This window comes from Anarhichas minor, unplaced genomic scaffold, assembly GCF_050575085.1.
Source record: "Anarhichas minor isolate MPS153535 unplaced genomic scaffold, ASM5057508v1 ptg000017l, whole genome shotgun sequence".
Lineage (NCBI taxonomy): Eukaryota > Metazoa > Chordata > Actinopteri > Perciformes > Anarhichadidae > Anarhichas > Anarhichas minor.
Window position 1 is genome coordinate 9,907,769 of NW_027466463.1, and position 20,290 is coordinate 9,928,058.

The 20,290-nt window shown below is 44.6% G+C and overlaps 1 protein-coding gene across 1 annotated transcript in view; it reads right to left on the bottom strand.

Moving 5' to 3' along the window:
• The window catches only part of bahcc1b (BAH domain and coiled-coil containing 1b), a 50,531-nt gene extending 30,935 nt beyond the window's left edge, over positions 1–19,596 (bottom strand). Inside the window, exons 1-2 of the mRNA XM_076093409.1 lie at positions 19,311–19,596; positions 1,683–1,841 (exon numbers count right to left, since the gene is read on the bottom strand). Coding sequence (XP_075949524.1) covers positions 1,683–1,841; positions 19,311–19,482 — 331 coding nt within the window. The 5' untranslated portion in view covers positions 19,483–19,596. The remainder of the gene's footprint in view (positions 1–1,682; positions 1,842–19,310) is intronic.
• Between the last annotated feature and the right edge of the window lie 694 nt (positions 19,597–20,290).

Here is a 20,290-nt window from a genome sequence, read left to right on the forward strand (position 1 = left end):
CCTCTGGTACAAAGCAATCATTGATATGATGAGACAAAAAGAAACTACCTCAAAATCAATGGAATGTTCTTAAATGACCCAAATAATTTGCATCTACACACTGTGGCAACCGGTGGACAAGTGACAGGGAGACAACTTAATTCATGCTGTACAATATAAATTAAATTATAAGTATAATAATATGAAGAAACAAGTCAGAAGAGTCCTTTTTCTCAGGGGACATTTTGACATTGTCATAGCAGGAAAAGCACAGGTGTAATTATTAACATTAACGAGGGATCCATTTAAGATTCCCAGTAAGTCATTCCAGCGAGTCAGCATGCCAGGATGTTGGCTCATCTCAATGGAATGCAGTCGTAATTGATGTAATTGATTACACCTGTGCTTTTTACTGCTGTGACATGTCAAAGCTGCGTATAGTCAGAGGACTGAAGAGCGTCACTTTGTACGATATCAGAGAAAACAAATAAAGTTAACGTCTGTCACCGAAAGCTGACTGGTTTCCATTTTAGTCTCTGGCAACAATGTGTGGAGATGTCAAATGCTTTCCCAAGGCGACATCACTAACGGGGTGTTGTCGTTTACTTGCTCACATTTTGTGAAAAGCTGGCGAAACGGGAAATTCTGATTCTGACCGTTTTCACCGTTAGTTGAGAAATACAGCCTGTGGCGGAAGCTGTCTTTCTGTTGAAGCCTTTTTTGGAGGTTATCTGTTTAGACCCATCTCGCTGTCAAAAGAGAAATCCTCTCTCTCACTCACACACACACACACACACACACACACACACACACACACACACACACACACACACACACACACACACATACCTGAAAGGGACAGATAACTAAGTCAAGCTCACTCTTTGACCACAAACGGTTAACAGCCGAAAGAGGACATGATGCATGTGGATGCGCACATTTTTGTGTGCATGTGTGTGTATGATCAGGAAGGGGGCCGTTGGAGGTCGGTTTGCCCAGAAGGGGCCCTGAGGGTGGGGCTGCGGTCGGAGGAGGAGGGGACTGTGAAGAGGGAGAGGATGGTGGAAATGGGGGTAAGTTTCAGTCTGTCTGTGTGTGTGTGTGTGTGTGTGTGTGTGTGTGTGTGTGTGTGTGTGTGTGTGTGTGTGTTAGGGGAGGGTGTAGGAGCTCATGAAACTTAAAACTGGCCCCTAACAGAGAGCAGGGGGCTGAAAGATGATTGAGTGAAAGGGGGGGGGGAGTGAATGAAAGGAGCCTGAAGTGTATTGTGAATTACTGTGTTTTGATCTAATTTCTGCACTGCATGAAGGTGTGTGTATTTGTGTGTTTGTTTGTGTGGCAAGAGGAAGCAGAAGACGTCAGTCGTGCACCATTTTTGAAAGCGTCAGGGTGCTCGAGCTCTGAACTAGAAAAACCGCCACAAACACAAAGCCACATGCTATGCTGACATACAGAGCCAGAAGAGAGTTGTCTGTGTGTATGTGTGTGTTTCTATAAGTAGCATTGTCTGAGGCGTCACTGCTGCGCGTGTGTGGCCTCAGTTCAGTCTTGGTTAAACCACTTAATGGCTCCATCTCAATCTAATCCCAAAACCAAGACCCTGGATTAACCAGAGACCCAAGCACTCTGGGCTACCTCCTGCATGTGTGTGCGTGCGTGTGTGCGTGTGTGTGTTTGTGTGTGTGTTCCTGTGTGTGTCTTACCTTCATGTGAATGGGGGAACCAGATAGGGGAAGCGCTCGAATGGGGTCCATGCCTGTAGGAGGGGGAGGAGGGGGAGGCAGCGGGTCCCGAGGGGTGAGGAGGGTGGGAGGGCGGCGACCCCAGACTGCTGGCCAGGAAGGAACCCATGAAGGAAGCACCTGAGAGACACAGAGGCGGGAGGTTAGAGAGGTGCTGGCTGATAAAATGTGAGCAAGCTGCACCACAGAAGAAGCATTGAGAAGGTATTAAGTATGTCTGTTAAACAGAGAATGTTTCATGCTCCCTACATATCTCAGTTATTCACACATCTTTGTAACAACTATAATTATAACATAACAATAATAACGACAATTATACCAATCAAAATAATTATAATAAAATCACATAAACATTTCGGGAACAAGAATAAATGGGGCCTGAGACATGTGGCATAAATTTAAGCTGTACTTCAAACGGCTTCAAGTGACAGAGGAAACTTGAAACGGGTTACAAAACTTCACTTCACAAAAATTCACTAATTGGTTGATTCAAATCAGGTGGGAAGGCAGGTTCGAAACGAGCACGAAAAAGCAAACCAAATTCAGGCGTTCTGGTTTCAACATTACTGACAAAGCGAGCTGTAAACTCCACAGACGCTACAACCAGGTTATGACCTGTGATCATACCCTGGTAAAGAATTGACAAATCATATTCCATGGGAATGCAGTTTGGAAGTATAGGAGTAAAAACTTCTTATTAGAAAGGGACAAAGAGAGAGAGAGCACAGACGCTCAATCTCGCCCTGTTACGGTTTCAGCAGAGTGAGCGAACAGGCTCAGCTCAGTTTGGCTCAGTTTGAATGTATTTCTACTTATCAGCATGCTCTCATTTAGTGGAACAACCTGAACAGTTGTAGGGGAAGGAGGAAACAAACCCATGGGGAATCAGGTAATTAGTCACTGGATGGAGAGAGAGAGAGAGAGAGAGAGAGAGAGGGGGGGGGGGGGTTGGGCCGTTACCCATAAATGCTGCCTCGCATCAGAGACAATTACCACAACCACAACAGTCCGCATGAGTCACACACACACACACACACACACGCACACACACACACACACACACACACACACAAGAACACACTCACGTGTACATGTACTGTACCGTCACCTCAACCACGACCCGACGCCCTAACAACCACAACCACAAGTGCCTTCAACTGTCTGCCAATCTGCCTCTCTTCTCTCTCTCACACAGCGAAGAACACGCGCGCACATTAGAGAGAGGGCATGGGATAAATCAAGAGGGAGATGGAGCAGCGGTGTGTAGAAGGAGACAAATCAGAAAGAGGTGTGTGTGTGTGTGTGTGTGTGTGTGTGTCTATTTATACAGCTGGATCTGAAGCACTGGCGCACACACACACACAGATGAAGACAATTTAAAAGTAGAAATCCCTCCATCCTTTGCGCTTGATATTTTCACTCTCTGTAGTCATAATAAATTTGGAGGAAGAAGAATCTTTCCCTTTTAGACATTTATTTTCTCTCTTTCTGTCTCTCTTTCGTCCTCTCCCTCACCCTCTCTCAGACAGGATATTTTTACAGTGTTTTTTTCTTCTTCTTCTTCTTCTTCTTCTTCTCTTTTTTTCGTCCAAATCTTTTCTTGTACAACTGTAGATCAGTGGCCTTTCAGCCAGTCATAATAAAACACAGCTCATATAAGACTCAGGTTGGTTTCACAAGCCCCCCCCCCTGGCAGAGCAGACTGTCACACACACACACACACACACACACACACACACACACACACACACACACACACACACACACACACACACAAACACACACACACGTCAAATGGTGACTGATGCACACTCGTCGCTCACCGCACCTTGTTTACTACAACAGATATTAGAAAAGAAAGCTGAGTAGCCATGCACTTTTGAAATGACATGATGAATCTTGAAGTGTCTCCAAGGGCCATAAAAGTCAAGTTGTATTAAAGAAGACATTGAAAAAAAATGTGTTACACTGATTTCAAACAGTAGCGATATTGATATAAGTTCCGTGGTGTAAACACTCAGCATTCCTTGTTGACTTTCTCCCCACAGATGTTCTTTAATCTCTCACCCTTTCTCGATCTCCCTTCCCCCAGATCCCCATCTTTTTTCCATTTACTCATCTCTTCCCCTTTCTCTCCCCCCCCAATCCCCTCTTTCCTGTCACCTCCCTCTCTCCCCTCTCTGTCTGTTTTCTGTTTTTGCGAGTTGAGGAGAAAATCATATTTGCCCGCTCCCTCTGGTCTGCTGATATGGAAAATCATCTTGGAGGCCAGCCGCTAACGTAAACCTTATTTCTGTCATTGTGTTGTTCTTTTTCTTTCCTCCTCCCCCTACTTTTCTTCCTGCCCTCTGTTTCCGTTTTTGTTTTATCCTCATCCGCACATTCCCCTTTCCATCTGTCACCGCTGCGTCCCCGTAGCTCTGAGCAGGAACACCGAATGATGAACCCACCGAATTAGCCACAACGGATGAGATACATTGAAGGAAAAGTGAGATGATACGCAAGCTGTACTCATCAGTGGGTTGGATGTTCTGATCAACCACAGATCTATGTCAAAAAATCCAACTCTGACCCAAGTGACATCGTGATTATGCACAGCTTATTGCTATATAAGCACATGTTATTTTCCATAAATACAAGCTGCTGACTGAGAAAGCAGCTCCATTCAGTCATTCAGTGGTAATTAAAGTAGAAAAATGTGTTCGTATGTCACCCATTTCTCCCAGTTGGCATCATGAGTTGGAAAAGCGTGTCTACACACAGGCAGCGAATCCTCCGATGTTGACAATCTCAGGGTAATAAGACTCCGAATTATGAGTTTCTATTCATGCTAATACAGCCAGCTGTACTTACAGTGAGCAAAATCTGCTTTAGTTTACTTATGATTGACTGTAATGTGATTTGCTGAGGGGAAGATCCACTCAAAAACACTTAAACACTGTTTTACAAAAAAAAACAAGTGCTGGAAATGTGCCTTGTTTTTCCGGGCAGGTTTTGCTGCTTGGCATATTTTTGGTATTCTCATGGATAACGGGGCCAAACATAAATTTTGGGACGTCGCTTATATTTCCAGCGCAGCCACGGCGGAGTTGATAGCAGCAAGTCTGGAGCTTTAACAGTATAAACGTCAGGATTTGGTTCTCAGTGATTCAGAATTTAACAGCCAGAGCTTCAGAGACGCCATTTTACTCTGATGTTTAACCGTCATACAGGGAGAAATATTTCTACAAAAGGCGAAACAATTCTAAATTCTCCACAGAAAGTAGCTTTTATAACTGTCACACTATTGCTGCTATGAAGAGTTAAATGAAATAACACCTGTGATAGTTTGGGGGATATTTCAAGATGGAATTTTTATTCAACCCTAAAGGATAAAAGTTACACACGAAAAAAAAGACGTGTTTTTTTACGAGTGCATCCGTGTTTTCACACCTTTAAAGCAGACTATTAGGGTTTTAATTAAGCATGAATCAACCAGTCTCAGCTCAAAATGCTCGGCAGTCCTGTTTAGAAAGAGTAACACTATAAACGCTTTCATGCACAATCCACAGAAAGTGATGAAACGCACCCTAAAAATAGTCAAGGTTATATTCTCATTCTTGTATTATAACAGATCTGCTCTTGCAGTTATTAAACCAACTCATATGCAGTATATGCAGTATATTACACGAGCCAAGTTATAAAAAAAATTGAATCTATACCTGAAATAGCCCTGCACTCTCTTTTGTGCGTTTGTCTCAGCAGCTGCTGAAGAGTGCTTGATGAAATCTACAGTGAAACAAAACAGCGAGACAACAGATAACAGGCCAAACCGTCCCAAGGTTCCTCGCTATTCTAAAGAGAGAAAGGGAGGATGAAGAGGAGGGTGAAGAAGCAAACAGGAGTGGAGAAAAGCAAGACAACAAGAGCAGATAGTGGAGGTATAATGAATGTCACGAGGTGAAAGAAGCAAACACAGATAACGTAATGGAGTGATATTCTTTGCTGTGGCTCTCTGAATGGACTGATGCTGCTGATCGATACACACACACACACACACACACCTGGAAGGATGACGAGTTAAATCGATCTGCATCCGATTGAAGATCAATATCCTCTCATGCTCTATTGTCACATTTGCCAATTAACAAAAGCCTCAGTCCACACACTGATATACTGAACTCTCACGCGCAGACACACACATTTTCTCGACCCCTCCGCTGACTACTGAGAGAGCTTGAGAGCCTGACAGTACAGTCTCAGTGTGTGTGTGTGTGTGTGTGTGTGTGTGTGTCAGAGGTTCTGACTCTCGTTAGCTTGGCTGTTACGCTTATTGCCGTACACTTGGCAACCTCTCGTCAGTCCGACCCTTTCATAAGCCTCCAACCACCAAGAGCCCTGGCACTGAGCCTTCAATCTGTGCGTGTGTGTGTGTCTGTGTGTGTGTGTGTGTGTGTGTGTGTGTATTTAGGGGCAGGAGTCAAGCCAGACCTTTCTGATCTGTTTTGACACCACGGAATTGCACAAGTGACAGGGCTACTCAAACAAGGCGGTTGTGGAAGGCGCTTAGACACACACACACACACACACACACACACACACAAAGGTCCGTAAAAGCATTATGGCACTGGGGACACAAACACATTCAATGTGTGAGTAAGCACCCGAGCGGTGCTTACAAAGAATACGTTCAGGAGAGAAAAGGAGTTCTTTTGCTCGACTAGATCCGGATAGCATTTTCCTTCTGCTCTATCTTATTATTCATCAATTGACTCATTCATGTTAGAGAGAGCAGGGTGTGCAAGCAAAGCATGGCATGTCGCCTGGGACGAGCGGCTGTACTGAATCACATTACGGCGGGAAGAAGAGAGAGGACAGAGAAAGAGAAAGGGGAGAGAGGGAGCAAAAGAGTGGAGGGGAAAAATGAGATGAAAGAGCTACAAATGAGAGATTTCCCTGTGAGGCGCATAAATCAGCAGACTATGAACAGCACAGCTCAAAGCCTGGCTCCCAGGCTGCGGACCAGAGCCTCGCCATCCACACACACACACAGGCAGACACACACACACACACACACACTCTCCCCCTGCTACCATCTCTCTGCATGCACATAACTACTGTAGTTACATCCCAATCTAGCTGCACCTACATGAGTGCGTTTCCACCATCAAAAGCCAGTAAGGATGCGAAGAGGCACACTATCTGCTGGCTGTGATGCTGCGAAAATTACGGGAAATAAAAGTAGGAGTGAAGCAGGAGGAATTAAATGAACAGGGAAGAAAACAGTGCACCTGGTGTCAACCCAGCACGAAAAGCCCCCCAAAAAAAGAACTCCGCTGTTGTTTTCCGTTGGTGAACGTGGCCCGTGAAAAGCACCAGTAAACTGTGAGTGAGAAGGGAAAATGTTCCCGCTTTTGACCACAGACTTTCTGGATGCTACACACCCACCCACCCACGGCAGGAGGAAGGGCCATATATGGTCAAGGAGAGCAGGAACTCGCAACACATGAGATATTCTTAGGAAGCAGGAAGGAGTGAAGAGGGGGAGCTGTTAGAGTAAGTTTTTCCATGTTTTACCAAAGAAAACAGGGGAGTTTTGGGGAATAGGGGTCATACGAGACTGGCTCTGCAGCCTGGGTCAGAATGAGACACAAATGGCACGTGCGGGCACACACACACACACACACACACACACACAGTCACTAATTAAAAGCATAAGGTTGCTGATATTTCAGGAAAGCCTGCGGTGAGAGCCAATAATGCAATTCCGTCTAACTGGTGTGTGTATACGTGTCTGTGTGGGGATGTGTGTGATGGCAACCCCCCCCCCCCCCCCCCCCCAACCACAACCCCCACAGTTGCTTTGCCGCTCTGGTAAACAGTGAGGAAGCCTGTTCTGGGAGTTCTGGTCGTCCTCCAGTCCGACATGCCTGTGCCACGCCCCTGTGGTCCATTCAGTCTGCAGTCTACAGCAAGCACACACTCACGCCAAACACACGTGCACACAGACAGTAATGATTTGAAGCCGCATGTGCCTGCTGCTGGATGAAATACACCGGGGGGTCAAGACACCAGGAAGAGCACAAAGTGAGTCTAACAGAAAACACGTCACCGTGAGCTGAGAGCAAAGTGGAGATAGAGACGAACAGGTTCACATGTGTTTCTCCATTAATCATATGATCTACCGAAGTTCAAACGTAAGTCAGGTTCACCACTTATCAACTTTTACTACTTTCTGGTTACACATCACAATCTAGGGATACATTAGCGCACAATCCCTATTAAAACACATGTTCTGTAGGGCTGCATTATGTCGCTCTGCCACCCGTTTACATGAAATCCCTGATTATTATGACGATTCAAAACCACGACAGTAGACGTTAACGACATGTGAAGCAGTGCAATGGTTCAATATTTCGCCCAAATGATGATGTGAAATGGTAAATGCCAAGAGAAGACTGGAGATGAGACAAGTCCCCCCACAAGACTTTCTTTTCTCAGCTAAAATAACGGATAAACATGTTTCAGTAACATTTTTAGGTGATTTTCTACCAACTATTTTATTTTCTATCATTACATTTTTCTATGATTAATTAGTAATTAATTTGATAGCATTACGGTGTTCTGTTTGCAACTATAGCAATAATGATTTTGTTTGTTTAAAATGATCCAGAGAGATCTAGTAAAGCGAGTATAACTATTAGCCTATTTTACATGAACAATATATCACATGCTAACCACTTGTATGTGACAGGGGTTGCTCAAAATGACAACCCTTCTGACGATTAAGCGATACAGAGCGATTTAGCATCTTTCAGCTCATTGTTTTGGCTTTGTCGTGCGCAACTTTACTGTTTGCCTCAGTCTCACTACTCTCATAGCGGCGTTTCCAGATGCAGCAGGCAGCTGCCAAAAAGCTCTAAAAACCTACGACCTGCTCAGCGCTCAACGGCAGACACACAGAGTTAGCGACTAGCTATTAAACTTAAAGGAGCATTTAGCAGCTAAAGAGGCAGAGACCAAAAATAGAGCTGAAAAGAAAGTGATTATTAAGCTGAAATTCACCAAGTGGACACAAACACAACTCTGAATGAATCTAATGTCGTCAGTGTTGTGTTCGCAGCTTGTTTCCACTGCCCCGCAATAATGTTACTATAGCTACTCCAAGCTACAGAGGCTAGCTAAAAAGCTAGGAATGGAAACCAATTTCTAATTGGGCGATGACGCTGTGTGTTGGGACGGTGTTATCAGCGGCGACCGCCAGTGCAGTGCACAGCGGTGGCAATGAGCTAGCCACAGTGGGGCACTCTCACATGCACTATAAGGCACGCGCAAGCGGCCCGGCTATGTCAACAAAGCAGAGAAGCTCGGATTACAACACACACAGAGGGAGAGTGACTTCATTCGCTGCTCAGGTAGACATTGCTCCACTAAATCTTAAAATAGCACATAGTTGTTTGCTACTATATCAATGATCTGAATATCGTTTAGAGAACCTTCTTTTGCGGAAAGAAAAGTAAGATAAGCCATGCTGAAATTGAAGTCTTTTGGCGAGTCTTGAAATAACTTTTATTGCGGATTAAACTTGCCAAAAATAAAACACAATATGCTATTTCTTTTTACGATGCGGGTTTGTGAGTGGGGGCCCTGTAGCGGCAGTGCAGCGCGATCCTGCCTCAGCTAAAGTTAGCTCAAACTCCAGCGGAAACAAACACACCTACACAGCAGAGACGAAGCGTGCAGGGCGGAGGACAACATCCTTTAACCAGCAGAGCTAGCATCCAGCTGCTGAAGTGCCCTTGAGCAAGACACTGAATCCCTACCAGCTCTGCCACCGCTGTAACTGACCCCGCAGTCTGATCTGCCTATTTCCCTACGCGGATCAAATATCACATTATTATTACAGCATGCTACTTTCAAGCCATCTACAGTGCTTCCTTCAATCCCACACCACGGAGAGTCATATCTCAGTATCACTGGAGCAGGATGTGTGTGTGTGTGCGTCTATGTATAACTGTGTGTGTGTGTGTGTGTGTGTGTGTATGTTCAACCACGCCGCTCCGTATCACCCTCCATCATCGTGAGTCGAGGGGTTGTGGTTCCTAGAGAAGCACTTTACTTAAATTAGACCCTCAACGGCTCGACATGCAGGTGTCAGCGTGTGTGTATGTGTGTGTACTGCATGTGTACTGTATGTGTGTGTGTGGGCGCCAGACTGTCAGTGTGTGCCGGTTTGTGTGTGTGTGTGTGTGTGTGTGTGTGTGTGTGTGACGGGGGAAGAGACTGAACAAGAGAGAAGAGTGGGATCAGCAGACAGCGAAAACGAGAGAGAGGCAACAAGGGAGCGAGCGGGGGAAGCGAGAGGGAAGGAGTGACGGCGGTAGGGGGGAAGGATAGGGAACGAGCAGGCGAGAGAGGGGGAGAGCGAGACAGAGAGAGAGACAGCAGGTGAAAATAACCTAGTCTGACCTTATTTCAGCATGGCTTTTCCACTCTTTATATTCCCTCATTGCTGTAATATTTACACAGGAATAAAAGATTATTGGAGAGGAAATAAATAGCAAAGAAAAAGGGGGAGAAAAGGAAAATAAACCAAAGAAAGAATGGAGAACAGGAGGCTGATGGATTGGGGGTGAAAAAATATTTCAGGTCAGGGCTGCAACTAACAATTATTTTCATTGTCAATCAGTCTGCCAATTATTTTCTCAATCATTCAATTCATCATTTAGAGTGTGAAATGTGAAAAAAAAGCGAGTGAATGCCTATCACAATTGCTCAGAGGCCAAGGTGATTCCTTCAAATGTCTTGCTTTCTCCAACAAGCCCTCCAAAACCTAAACACGCTCCATTGCATCCACGCATCAAACTGACTTTTTTTCAGCCCGTTTTTGGGCATTTTTGCTTAAAAACTGCGTGGCTGAAAATATTACATCAATCCTCAAAATAGTTGCATTTCATTTTCTGTCAGTTGACTTTAAAGTTTCAGCTCTACTTTTCACAAAGACGGTGAAACAAAGGGCGACATCAAATCAGCACACAACAATTCCACCCAAAACAAATGCAACCCTAAAACACACCTTTATGACAGCACTCTATTTACATTATTTTCAGAGAAAAACCCTGAGGATGCACAGACAGACTGCACACAGCCTGGCCACTGAAACAGGTAGACACAGGTACAAATTACTAGTCTATTAACTATTTTGGTAATTCATTACTCGCTAAAGTAATTTGTTAAAACAAAAATGCCAAACATTTCCTAGTTCCAGTTTCTTAATTGTGAGGAATTGCTGCTTTACTTTGTCTTAGTTGATCATGAACCTGATCTGGATTGTTGGGCAATCTGGGTTTTAAGAGATTATAATGTGTATTTTTCACTTCTTTGTTTAAAAAATATTCTGTTGGTGAATCAATAAACACATTGTGATAATATATATAATGCAAAGGTAAAGTGTAAAAGAAGAACACATTCTTCTTGGATTGTTTTGTATACATTTTTGGTATTGTGACTGACATATTAATATTATGATAATGAGCCCTTGTTACCGAGAAAAGACTGTCTGTCACTGTGCACTGCAAGCCGTTGAGACAGAGCTTCACTTCCTGGATGCACCAATTATGCAGACTTAAGAGAACAATTTTTGCACAAAGTCAGCATCACTCTGTATATCAGACAAATGAGGGTAAACATGCTGACATCTTGGTACAGATCAGCAAAACAGATCACTATATATATCTGCATGTCACAACTGAAGAGAAAACCCACGAGACCGCTCCTTTTGTTCTTCTGGTTTTCTGTTATACATCCACAGGATTGTTCTGTTTAAGATATTTGTCTTCTTGTGATTATTTATCTATTTATTCTTATGAAGTGTTGTGTTCAGAAATATGTAATTTAGCTTTGGCAATAAAGTTAACATCCATGCCACTAAAGTGTATTTGATTTTTTTTTTTTTCAGACAAAGCGGAGACAAATGGAAGAGCCGATAAAACACAGACAAGACCAACACTGAGAGGTTCTAATGAAGCAAGACGTACAAACAAACACACACACACACACACAGGCAGGATTGAGTACACACACAGGGAAGTGCACACTCGCACACAATAGACTGCCCTATATTATGCATGCACACATGCTTCCAAACATTAGAAAAACACACATCAAAACGACCGGAAAAGACAGTAGGCGGTTATTAAAGAGACAAAAGAGAAAAATAGAGAGAAGGAGAAGAGACACTTTACCAGCAATCAAAGACATGGAGGAGAAGAGAGAGAGAGAGAGAGAGAGAGAGAGAGAGACATGCAAAAAGGGAGAGTGTGCTTCTAATCAGCCCGGATCCAAAATTTAGACAGGCACACACAGAGGCACAAGCAGTCCCAGTAGGATTAGGACCTCAGCACTGTGTGTGTGTGTGTGTGTGTGTGTGTGTGTGTGTGTGTGTGTGTGTGTTTGGTGTGTGCACGTCCCACGAGACTGATTAGCCATGAATGACTGATGACGGATCTTTGTTGTTGTTGTTTTTTTCCCCCTCTCTCTCTCTCTCTCTCTCTCTCTCTCTTTCTCGTGCTCTCTTTTCTTGTTTTCCTTCTCACAACTCTCAGCTCGGGCAAGAGCATGGAAGACGATTCTCTCAACCACACACATAGACACACACACACACACACACAGACAGACAGACACACACACACACACCCACACACCAACACTCACACATATAAAGCTGCACACAGCTCCATGTATATTCAACGACGGCTCCTGAATATACTTAATGCTTTCATGTGTGTCACTGTGTAACGATCCATGCTGTTCCACACAGCTGCTTCTTCCTCTTTTTTACTCTCTCCCCCCCATCACACACACACACACACACACACACAGAGAGATATGGACCTTTTTCCCGGATAAGAGCACATTAGCTGTCTTTCACTGCAAACACTCAATCTGTTCAATCAGCAGCGTGACTCAGAAGAACTTGAAGGGTCGGGGATTCAGGAGGCAGTCCGGCGCTCTGCCTTCTTTAACCTCACCTCCAGATGAACCTACGGCCCCCTCCATCCATCCAAAGCCCTGACAGCAAAACAAACTGGACACAGACCCGCCTCAATGGAGGCCATTACAATATGAATGAGCCAAACAGAGCTGAAATGAATCGAATAGAGAACCAAAACACAACAGCCGAGAAAAGGGCCCCGGCTGACTCAAACGAGTCAGCTCGAGTGACGATGAGTCAGGCGTAAATGTGACCCTGAGACGCATAAAAGCCGGCCGGTCTCAGGTGTCGGGTCGCTGCCGCGATAAGGGTTGCCGTGGTTGCACCACCTTGCTTTGCGGTATGCGTTGTCAGGGGGTTGCAGACCTGTGGAACTGGCGAGACTGTGACATCAGTCCACCCCCCGAATGACATCACCTCTGTCACGTTGCGTGAACAGGGGATTGCCTTGACCCCTCTGAAGAAGTGGAAAGCCATAAAATAGCCGGGAATTATAGTGTCTGCACACACACACACACACACACACACACACACACACACATCTGCACACACACAAATAACCACTTTCTTTTTCATGCATTCATATCATGAATACCAGCCACAGCAGTCACATATTCACATATTCACATATTCACATAAAACACCTTATATTGTATTTTTAAATGGACACACACACACACACACACACACACACACCACTCCCCCTCCTCCTGTACAGAGTAAGAAGCTGTTTTAGCCTTGTGTTTTGCGGGCTGTTTAAAATGTCATTTTTCTCTCGTTTCTCTGACTTCAAAGGCGCCGCGCTGAGCTCTCACTCCCTCTTGCCAAATCCTCCAATCGTTTCTGATTTAGTGAGTTGGCCATGGGCCGAGTAGCACCGGGACGGGCCCGTTAACAACCGGCCGAATGGTGGGGAGAGGGGGGAGGCTAGAAGAGAGAGGGGGGGGGGGGGGGGACAAATGAGGCAATGTGGAAAAGGAGTGGGAGCGGGCTGAAATTGAGACAGAAATAGGAGGAGTGCTGAGAGAAGCTGGTCTGCTAACAATGCGAGGAGGCGATGGGTGTGTGGGGAGTTAGACAGAGATGGGAGCTGGATATAAGAGGTGGGGGGGGGGGGGGTCGATTGAGAAGAGGGGGAGAGAGAAGAGTGGGGAGGTACATGGCTGTGAGGAGGAAGGAGGGCTGGAGGACCACTCGAAAAAGCTGAGAGGAGCGAGCGCGGAGTGAAGGGGAAGTGAAAGAGGAAAGCAGAAGGAGAGGAGGAAGAGGGAGGGCGAGCATGTGGTCAAAGAGGAGCGAGGAAGACCGGGTGGAGGGGAGGTCTGGCCAGTGAGGGACAGAAGAAGAAGAAAAGAGGGAAGAGGAGGGCCAGAGAGAGAGAGAGAGTGAGCACATGGCCACAGGAAGTCTGGCGTTTTCCATTCACATGCCAAGTCATCAGATGGTGGTGTGTGTTCACACCCCGGAGATGTCGCAACCAAACGCACCCCACTCCCTTCAAATCACTGCTACCGACAATAAGCAGCTGTTCACATGTTGGATGAGAGTTGGAGATGAGACAAAGGTCTTCTGTCAGTGCAGCAAATGTGCTTCAGAACAAACGTACGTTTCGCTCAAAACTCCGCTCGGTTTATTCAAATGTCTCTCTCTCTCCCCGTTGTTGAGATGTGACCTTTTTGACGGCTCAAGTCTTGGTCACCGTTGCTCCGGGGTCAATTTGATTAGACAAAACTAGATTCAGGAATATATTTAAATGATGTGCCGTGGTTTGCTTGAAATATCAAAGCATGCACAAGAGTCTAATTTGTAATGTAAATGCCTTTAATGACTTTACTGACTTCACTTAATGACTTAATGCCTTTAATGCGTCAACACATTTCAAACAGTCGGACTCATTTAACTGATTTTCTTTGGCCTTTTTTTGCATATTTTATTTTAAGTTGCGATAAGTGCAGCACTGCTGTGGGTGGCAAATTAGCTTTCCAGTGTTTTTGAGGTCGCCATGAAAAATGTGTGGATGTAAAATGTGATTTTTATCGAATTTGTGTGACGTGAGTGTTATGTTTCACATCACTGTTAAAATATGGCTGTTTGGAGCTTGACCTTAAAACTGTCACAAATGTGCATGTGGCATTTAAAGGATATACATATTATTGACAATCGGTAACAAATAGTAAGTTTAAAAAAAGAAGCTAAACTATATTTTGGTTTGGGGTCAAAACAACCATGGTTTTCAACCCATGGGTACAAGGTAAATTAACCCAGTATTGCGCTTGTGCAATATTGACGCAAATGTCAATTTAGATTTAACATGACGCCTATGTGTGTGTGTGTGTGTGTGTGTGTGTGTGTGTGTGTGTGTGTGTGTGTGTGTGTGTGTGTGTTTTTTTTTTTTTTTTTTTCTTGAGTTGAACTGAATTGACAGTTTACACTCTGCTCCTTCCTCGCTGCATCCAATCGCAGCTCGGCTGGCTGCGGCCTCCACCAGCTGTCTCCTGCACACAGGGGGTCGTCTTGCACACTGCACCCGGGATGTGCCCCTTGTACCCTGGGTAGCACTGGTGAGGTGAGGGGGGGTTAGGTCTGTCTGAGGCTCATCCACTGCTGCTGACTCATCTCACACACACACACACACACACATACACACCTCTCTCCCTCGCTAGCTTTCACTCTTGAGAGGCAGCGGAGGCGGCAGGCTGAGGAGTCGGGGATGCCGGCCAGTGGGAGCCGTCAGGCAGTGGTAATCTGACTGGATTACCAACCAGGTGGAAACATTCAGCCTCTCGACTCCCACTGCTCCTCCTCCTCCCTCTCTTCCTCTGCTCCATCCATCCATCTATCTATCATTTACATGCTCATATAGTCTCTTTTCACCCAGTTCTTTCTTTCCGACATAATCAGTACTCTACACACACACACACACACACACACACACACAGATATTTGTACTTCAGACCTCTGTGTCTCTAATCGTACAAGCATGTAAACACACAGAAACTTACAAACCCATGTACACACACACACATCATATTTTCTCTCTACATCATGCAAGTTGTTTGTGTGGGAAGGTGTGTGCAGGTAGGAGGGTGAAGGGGCGTGTCTCATCTGTGCTGCCGTGAAGATCAAAGCCAAAGCCGAGAAACTGACAGCATCATGATGAATGGACAGGGCGGCTGCATGTCTCACGCACACACACACACACACACACACACAGCTACGCACATTTATAGCAAAGATTTGCAGGATTTAGCTGGAGGATCTTGCGCTTCGCTAACAAGACTGAACGGGAAGAATGAAGAGAAAGGAGAGAGAGAAAAGAAGAAGAAAAAAAAACGTCAAAGAGGAAAGATTGAGGGGAAAGACAGAAAGACGCTGCAGCGAGGTTATCTAGTCCAACCAAAAAAAACACTGATTATGGTTTATTACTTTTTCAAAGCACAAAACACAAGCAGATTAAGATAGAAACCCTGTGTGTATGTGTGTGTACAGCTGTGCATGCGTTAATGGGCGTTCTTTCTGTCTATATTACTAGGTCACACACGCACACACACACTCGCTCAAACATATACATATACACACACACACAGTCATGTAAACAAAAACCGTCTGCTGTCTGGGAAGTAACACACCTGTTCAATGACAAGCTGTGCCACGCCCTCCATAATACTGCACACCTGTGCTACTGCAGGCTAAGCCTAACCTTAATCACACACGCACACACACTCACACACACACACACACACACACTTGCACAACTACTGCCCAGGGGCTAACATCACAGAAAAGGGGAAGAAAGAGAGGGAGACTGGAATAAAAGCAAAGCAGTGAAACAGGGAGGGGAAAGAGAGACAAAGGCTTTCCCACCGCTCCTATCAGTAATCTAAACGCCTGTGTAATGTCATTGTGGGGTTTTATCAAATGTGGGCTGAATCTTATGGCGTTGGTATGCGGCTGTCATTCCATCACCTTGTCAAGCGCGACCATATTCAAGCAGACACCATGCTGATCTAAATAAGAGGCTTCGGCAAATTGATGGATTGCAGGTTTTCCGGGATATGAAGAAACAGGGGGGAATGAGAAGGGTTTTTTTTCTTTATACTTTGAATTACTGTAAGTGATACACCCGGTTTGGTCCTGTGAGACAGTAAAAAAAATGTGTCTGTGTCTCTTTCCAAAGATCTGAAACAAACCCCCCATCGTAACCCCCCTCCTGCCCCGCTATGGCCAACCCCACATCATATCTACCCCCTGTGCCGAGGCCTAGGGCCAGGCATACAGCTTTCTGAATCTCTAAGGGGGGCAAGCACAAAGGTAACCCCCATCCTAACCTCCCAGCATACACCCACACACACACACACACACACACGTACCCCAACCCCCATCCCAAAACAACAATCCTCTATGCCCATCATGTCAGTCAAAACCCCATCAGGGACATGCATGGAGAGTCTGGATATCTGGAATCTCAATACAGTGTCATGCACCTTGAGACCCAGTGAGAGGCCCTCTTGAATATATTTCAATAGCATTATCACCCTGCATTACTACGCTTTTTTCCTTTCAACTTTACAGAATCATCTTTAAATTGGACCATAATGTGTGTCAGCGGGTAGCGATATCAGTCAAAGGGGAGTGTAATCGGTTTAAATTGTTATGCAAGTTGGATGTGTGTTTGTTAAAACAACCTCACCATCAGTCAGAGGTTTAAATATGATATGGCCATATTTTGGGTAAAATCACTTCAGTCAAATTTTGAGGAGACATGCAGCTAAATGTCTCATTAAATATATAAAATATTCTATTATTACAAAATGTATATAATTATTGTGAAATAGATTGTAATAGTGTAGAACTGTAAATACTGTAAATAATTGAATGTGTATCACACCACATACAAGTATTGCAGAGTAATGTATAATACATTTAGTAGACATTACATTTACAATAACACATTTGTTAAACATATAGACTATTAAATATGTTGCATTTTAAAATATATTTCAAAATAAATCCTAAATTATGAATAATTATAAGTGTGAATATTGTACTGGTAGACCTACATTGTAAATTGATTGTATGAAGTTAAAGCGTAGGTTGCATACACAATACAGTTAAAGTAAAAACATATGTTGTTATACCTTTGGAGTCATGAAGAGTGTAAGAACATTTCTGACGACAAAACGAGCTGATAATAATATTATTACTTTTGATCAGGCTTCCTCCATTTGAAGAAGCCAGGACCAGAACCAGGACCTCAAAGACACCGAATATCAAACTGGTTTAGTTTAGATTCCTGCAAACAGTGCGCCGAGCTTAATGTGTTTGACTGGAAATGTAGAAACTATGTATTCTGTAAAAAAATAAACAATAGTAATAATTTTAAAAAAGTTAAAATTCCGCACTGGACGTCTGCCTCGTTGTTTTTTGCTGTTGTGTAAAACTAATGAATATGCAAATGAGCGGAGACATAGGATGTGTGGATCCTACACACGACAGACGATACCATTGATTCATAGGCCCGAGTCTCAACGTCTATTTAAAGCATTTGATAAATGATAATTAATGAGATTTCTCATCGAGCACGTTTACATTCATCCAGTTAGTCCAGTTAACAGACACTGTATGATTTCGAGCAGCCTTTCTTTCTTTCTTTCTTTCTCTCTCTCTCCACACACCCACGTACAACCCCCGCCCCCCCCCCCCCCCCCCCCCCCCCCCCCCCCCCTCACCCCTATTGAGACAGGATACCAAAGCTACTTGTTAAATCTAATGCATGCACTGTCAACCCATTCGCACCCCGTCACGTCCCCGCTCTATATAGAAACCGGATTTTCTGGTATTACCCGCACCTCTAGCAGAGCCTCCCCTTCCACCACCGCGACCCCCAGTTTGTGACCAGTACAAACCAGCATGTGACCCCGGACCCACCAGCACCAACCCATCAGGCTCCGTGGAGCCACACGACCACGCGTGAAGGAGGAAACGTTGCACAGAAACTGCAGTCAGCTAATAGCTTTAATTTATTGTTTAATGGGAAATATAAGCAGTGGAATTACCCAATTCTAATTAATTACTTCAAATGGCAATGATTAGTACTTTACTAATTGATGAAACCATATAAATCTATGACAAGATTATGCTACTGGAAAACGCCTAATAATCCATGTGTGATAAAGACGAATAATCCTATAATGTTTCTAAAATCACGAGAGGTTTGAAGTCTAAAACGAGAAAGGGAGTATGCAGTAAATTTAAAGTTGATCTGATTTGCCAAGTTTCTAAGGGAAATGTCCCACTGTGTTGCATATTTTGTTTTTACGCGAGGCTTAAACACTGAATTGATACAGAAAGCAGCTATGTCATAAACAGTTTATTAAATAAAATAAAAATAAAACTCTTTATGATGCCTGCGCATTCTTTCCATTAATTTCTAATAGCCCACAATCTGAGCAATTTCCTTCCACAGTAAATTAGCTCGTCCCAAGGAGCTTTCAGGTTTCCCAAGTTTGAAATATGCAGAGCGTATGCTTCAGACAAAAGAGAGACAATTATACATATATTTTTAAACCCACACTTGTCATTTACACACACACAAAAAAGCTCCATTCAAAACTGACCTGAGTGCGGACCCATGGAGAGGTGGGACGAGTAGTATTTCCCAGGCTGGAAGTGAGCGGGGTGCTGCACGGAGCCGTGGCCGCCTGGCGCCAACCGAGACGCGGCGCTGTGAACCAACGCGCCCCGCTCCGTCAGGAGGTGGTGCGGAGGAGCGAAATCTCGGCTTTCCATCCCGTTGAGAAGCGATAAATCCCAAATCCGAAGTAAAATCCGGAGGCACTGAAGGTCTCAGGCACCCAGATGCAAATAATCCCTTTTATGAACTTCGGGCTCCCCTCGCATTGAGCGGAGTTTTGGCTTTGCAGGGTGGAAACTGAGTCCCCGTCATGTCCTACAAAAGGGAGAGCAGGAGACACGTCAAAGCGCTGACAATAATGAGCCGACCGGGGATGTAATGCTGAAGAAAAGGCTGAGCTGAGAGACAGTCGCTGTTCATGTTTAGACAAACAAACCACCATTTACACACACAAAAAGCAATTCAAATTTCACAAAAACGAGCCCATTTACACGTCGTCCTCACTAGTTTTGGTGCTTGTCCTCCACGTTTCATTTAACGACGATTTATATGCCAGCCCGGGAAGGTGAGTGAAGTGTGTTCTGCAGATAAAAAAAGCGTGGTTGAGCTGAGTTTATGTGGATTTACCCTGCACCTCATCGTTGGAGTCTTTGCCTCCCCCCCCCCCCCCCCCTCCCCCTCATCCTGTGACCAAACACGATGCAAATAACGCACACGGGAGCTTTCTTTATCAGCGAAAAGAATGGAAAGGAAAGGGGGAGATTTGGCTCAGGTACAAACAAATGGTGCATATACAGTACAAGAGTTCACAGCCGTAAAACAAGAAAAGAAAAAAAGCCTCTCTCGATGAAGGACGAGTTGTTAGGTCTTTAGACTGAACAAGGACTGGCCATAAACAAGATGGACCTCGGGGGATCTCGCACTCAAATATGAAGAAAACCTTGCATTTGGACAATATGCTCA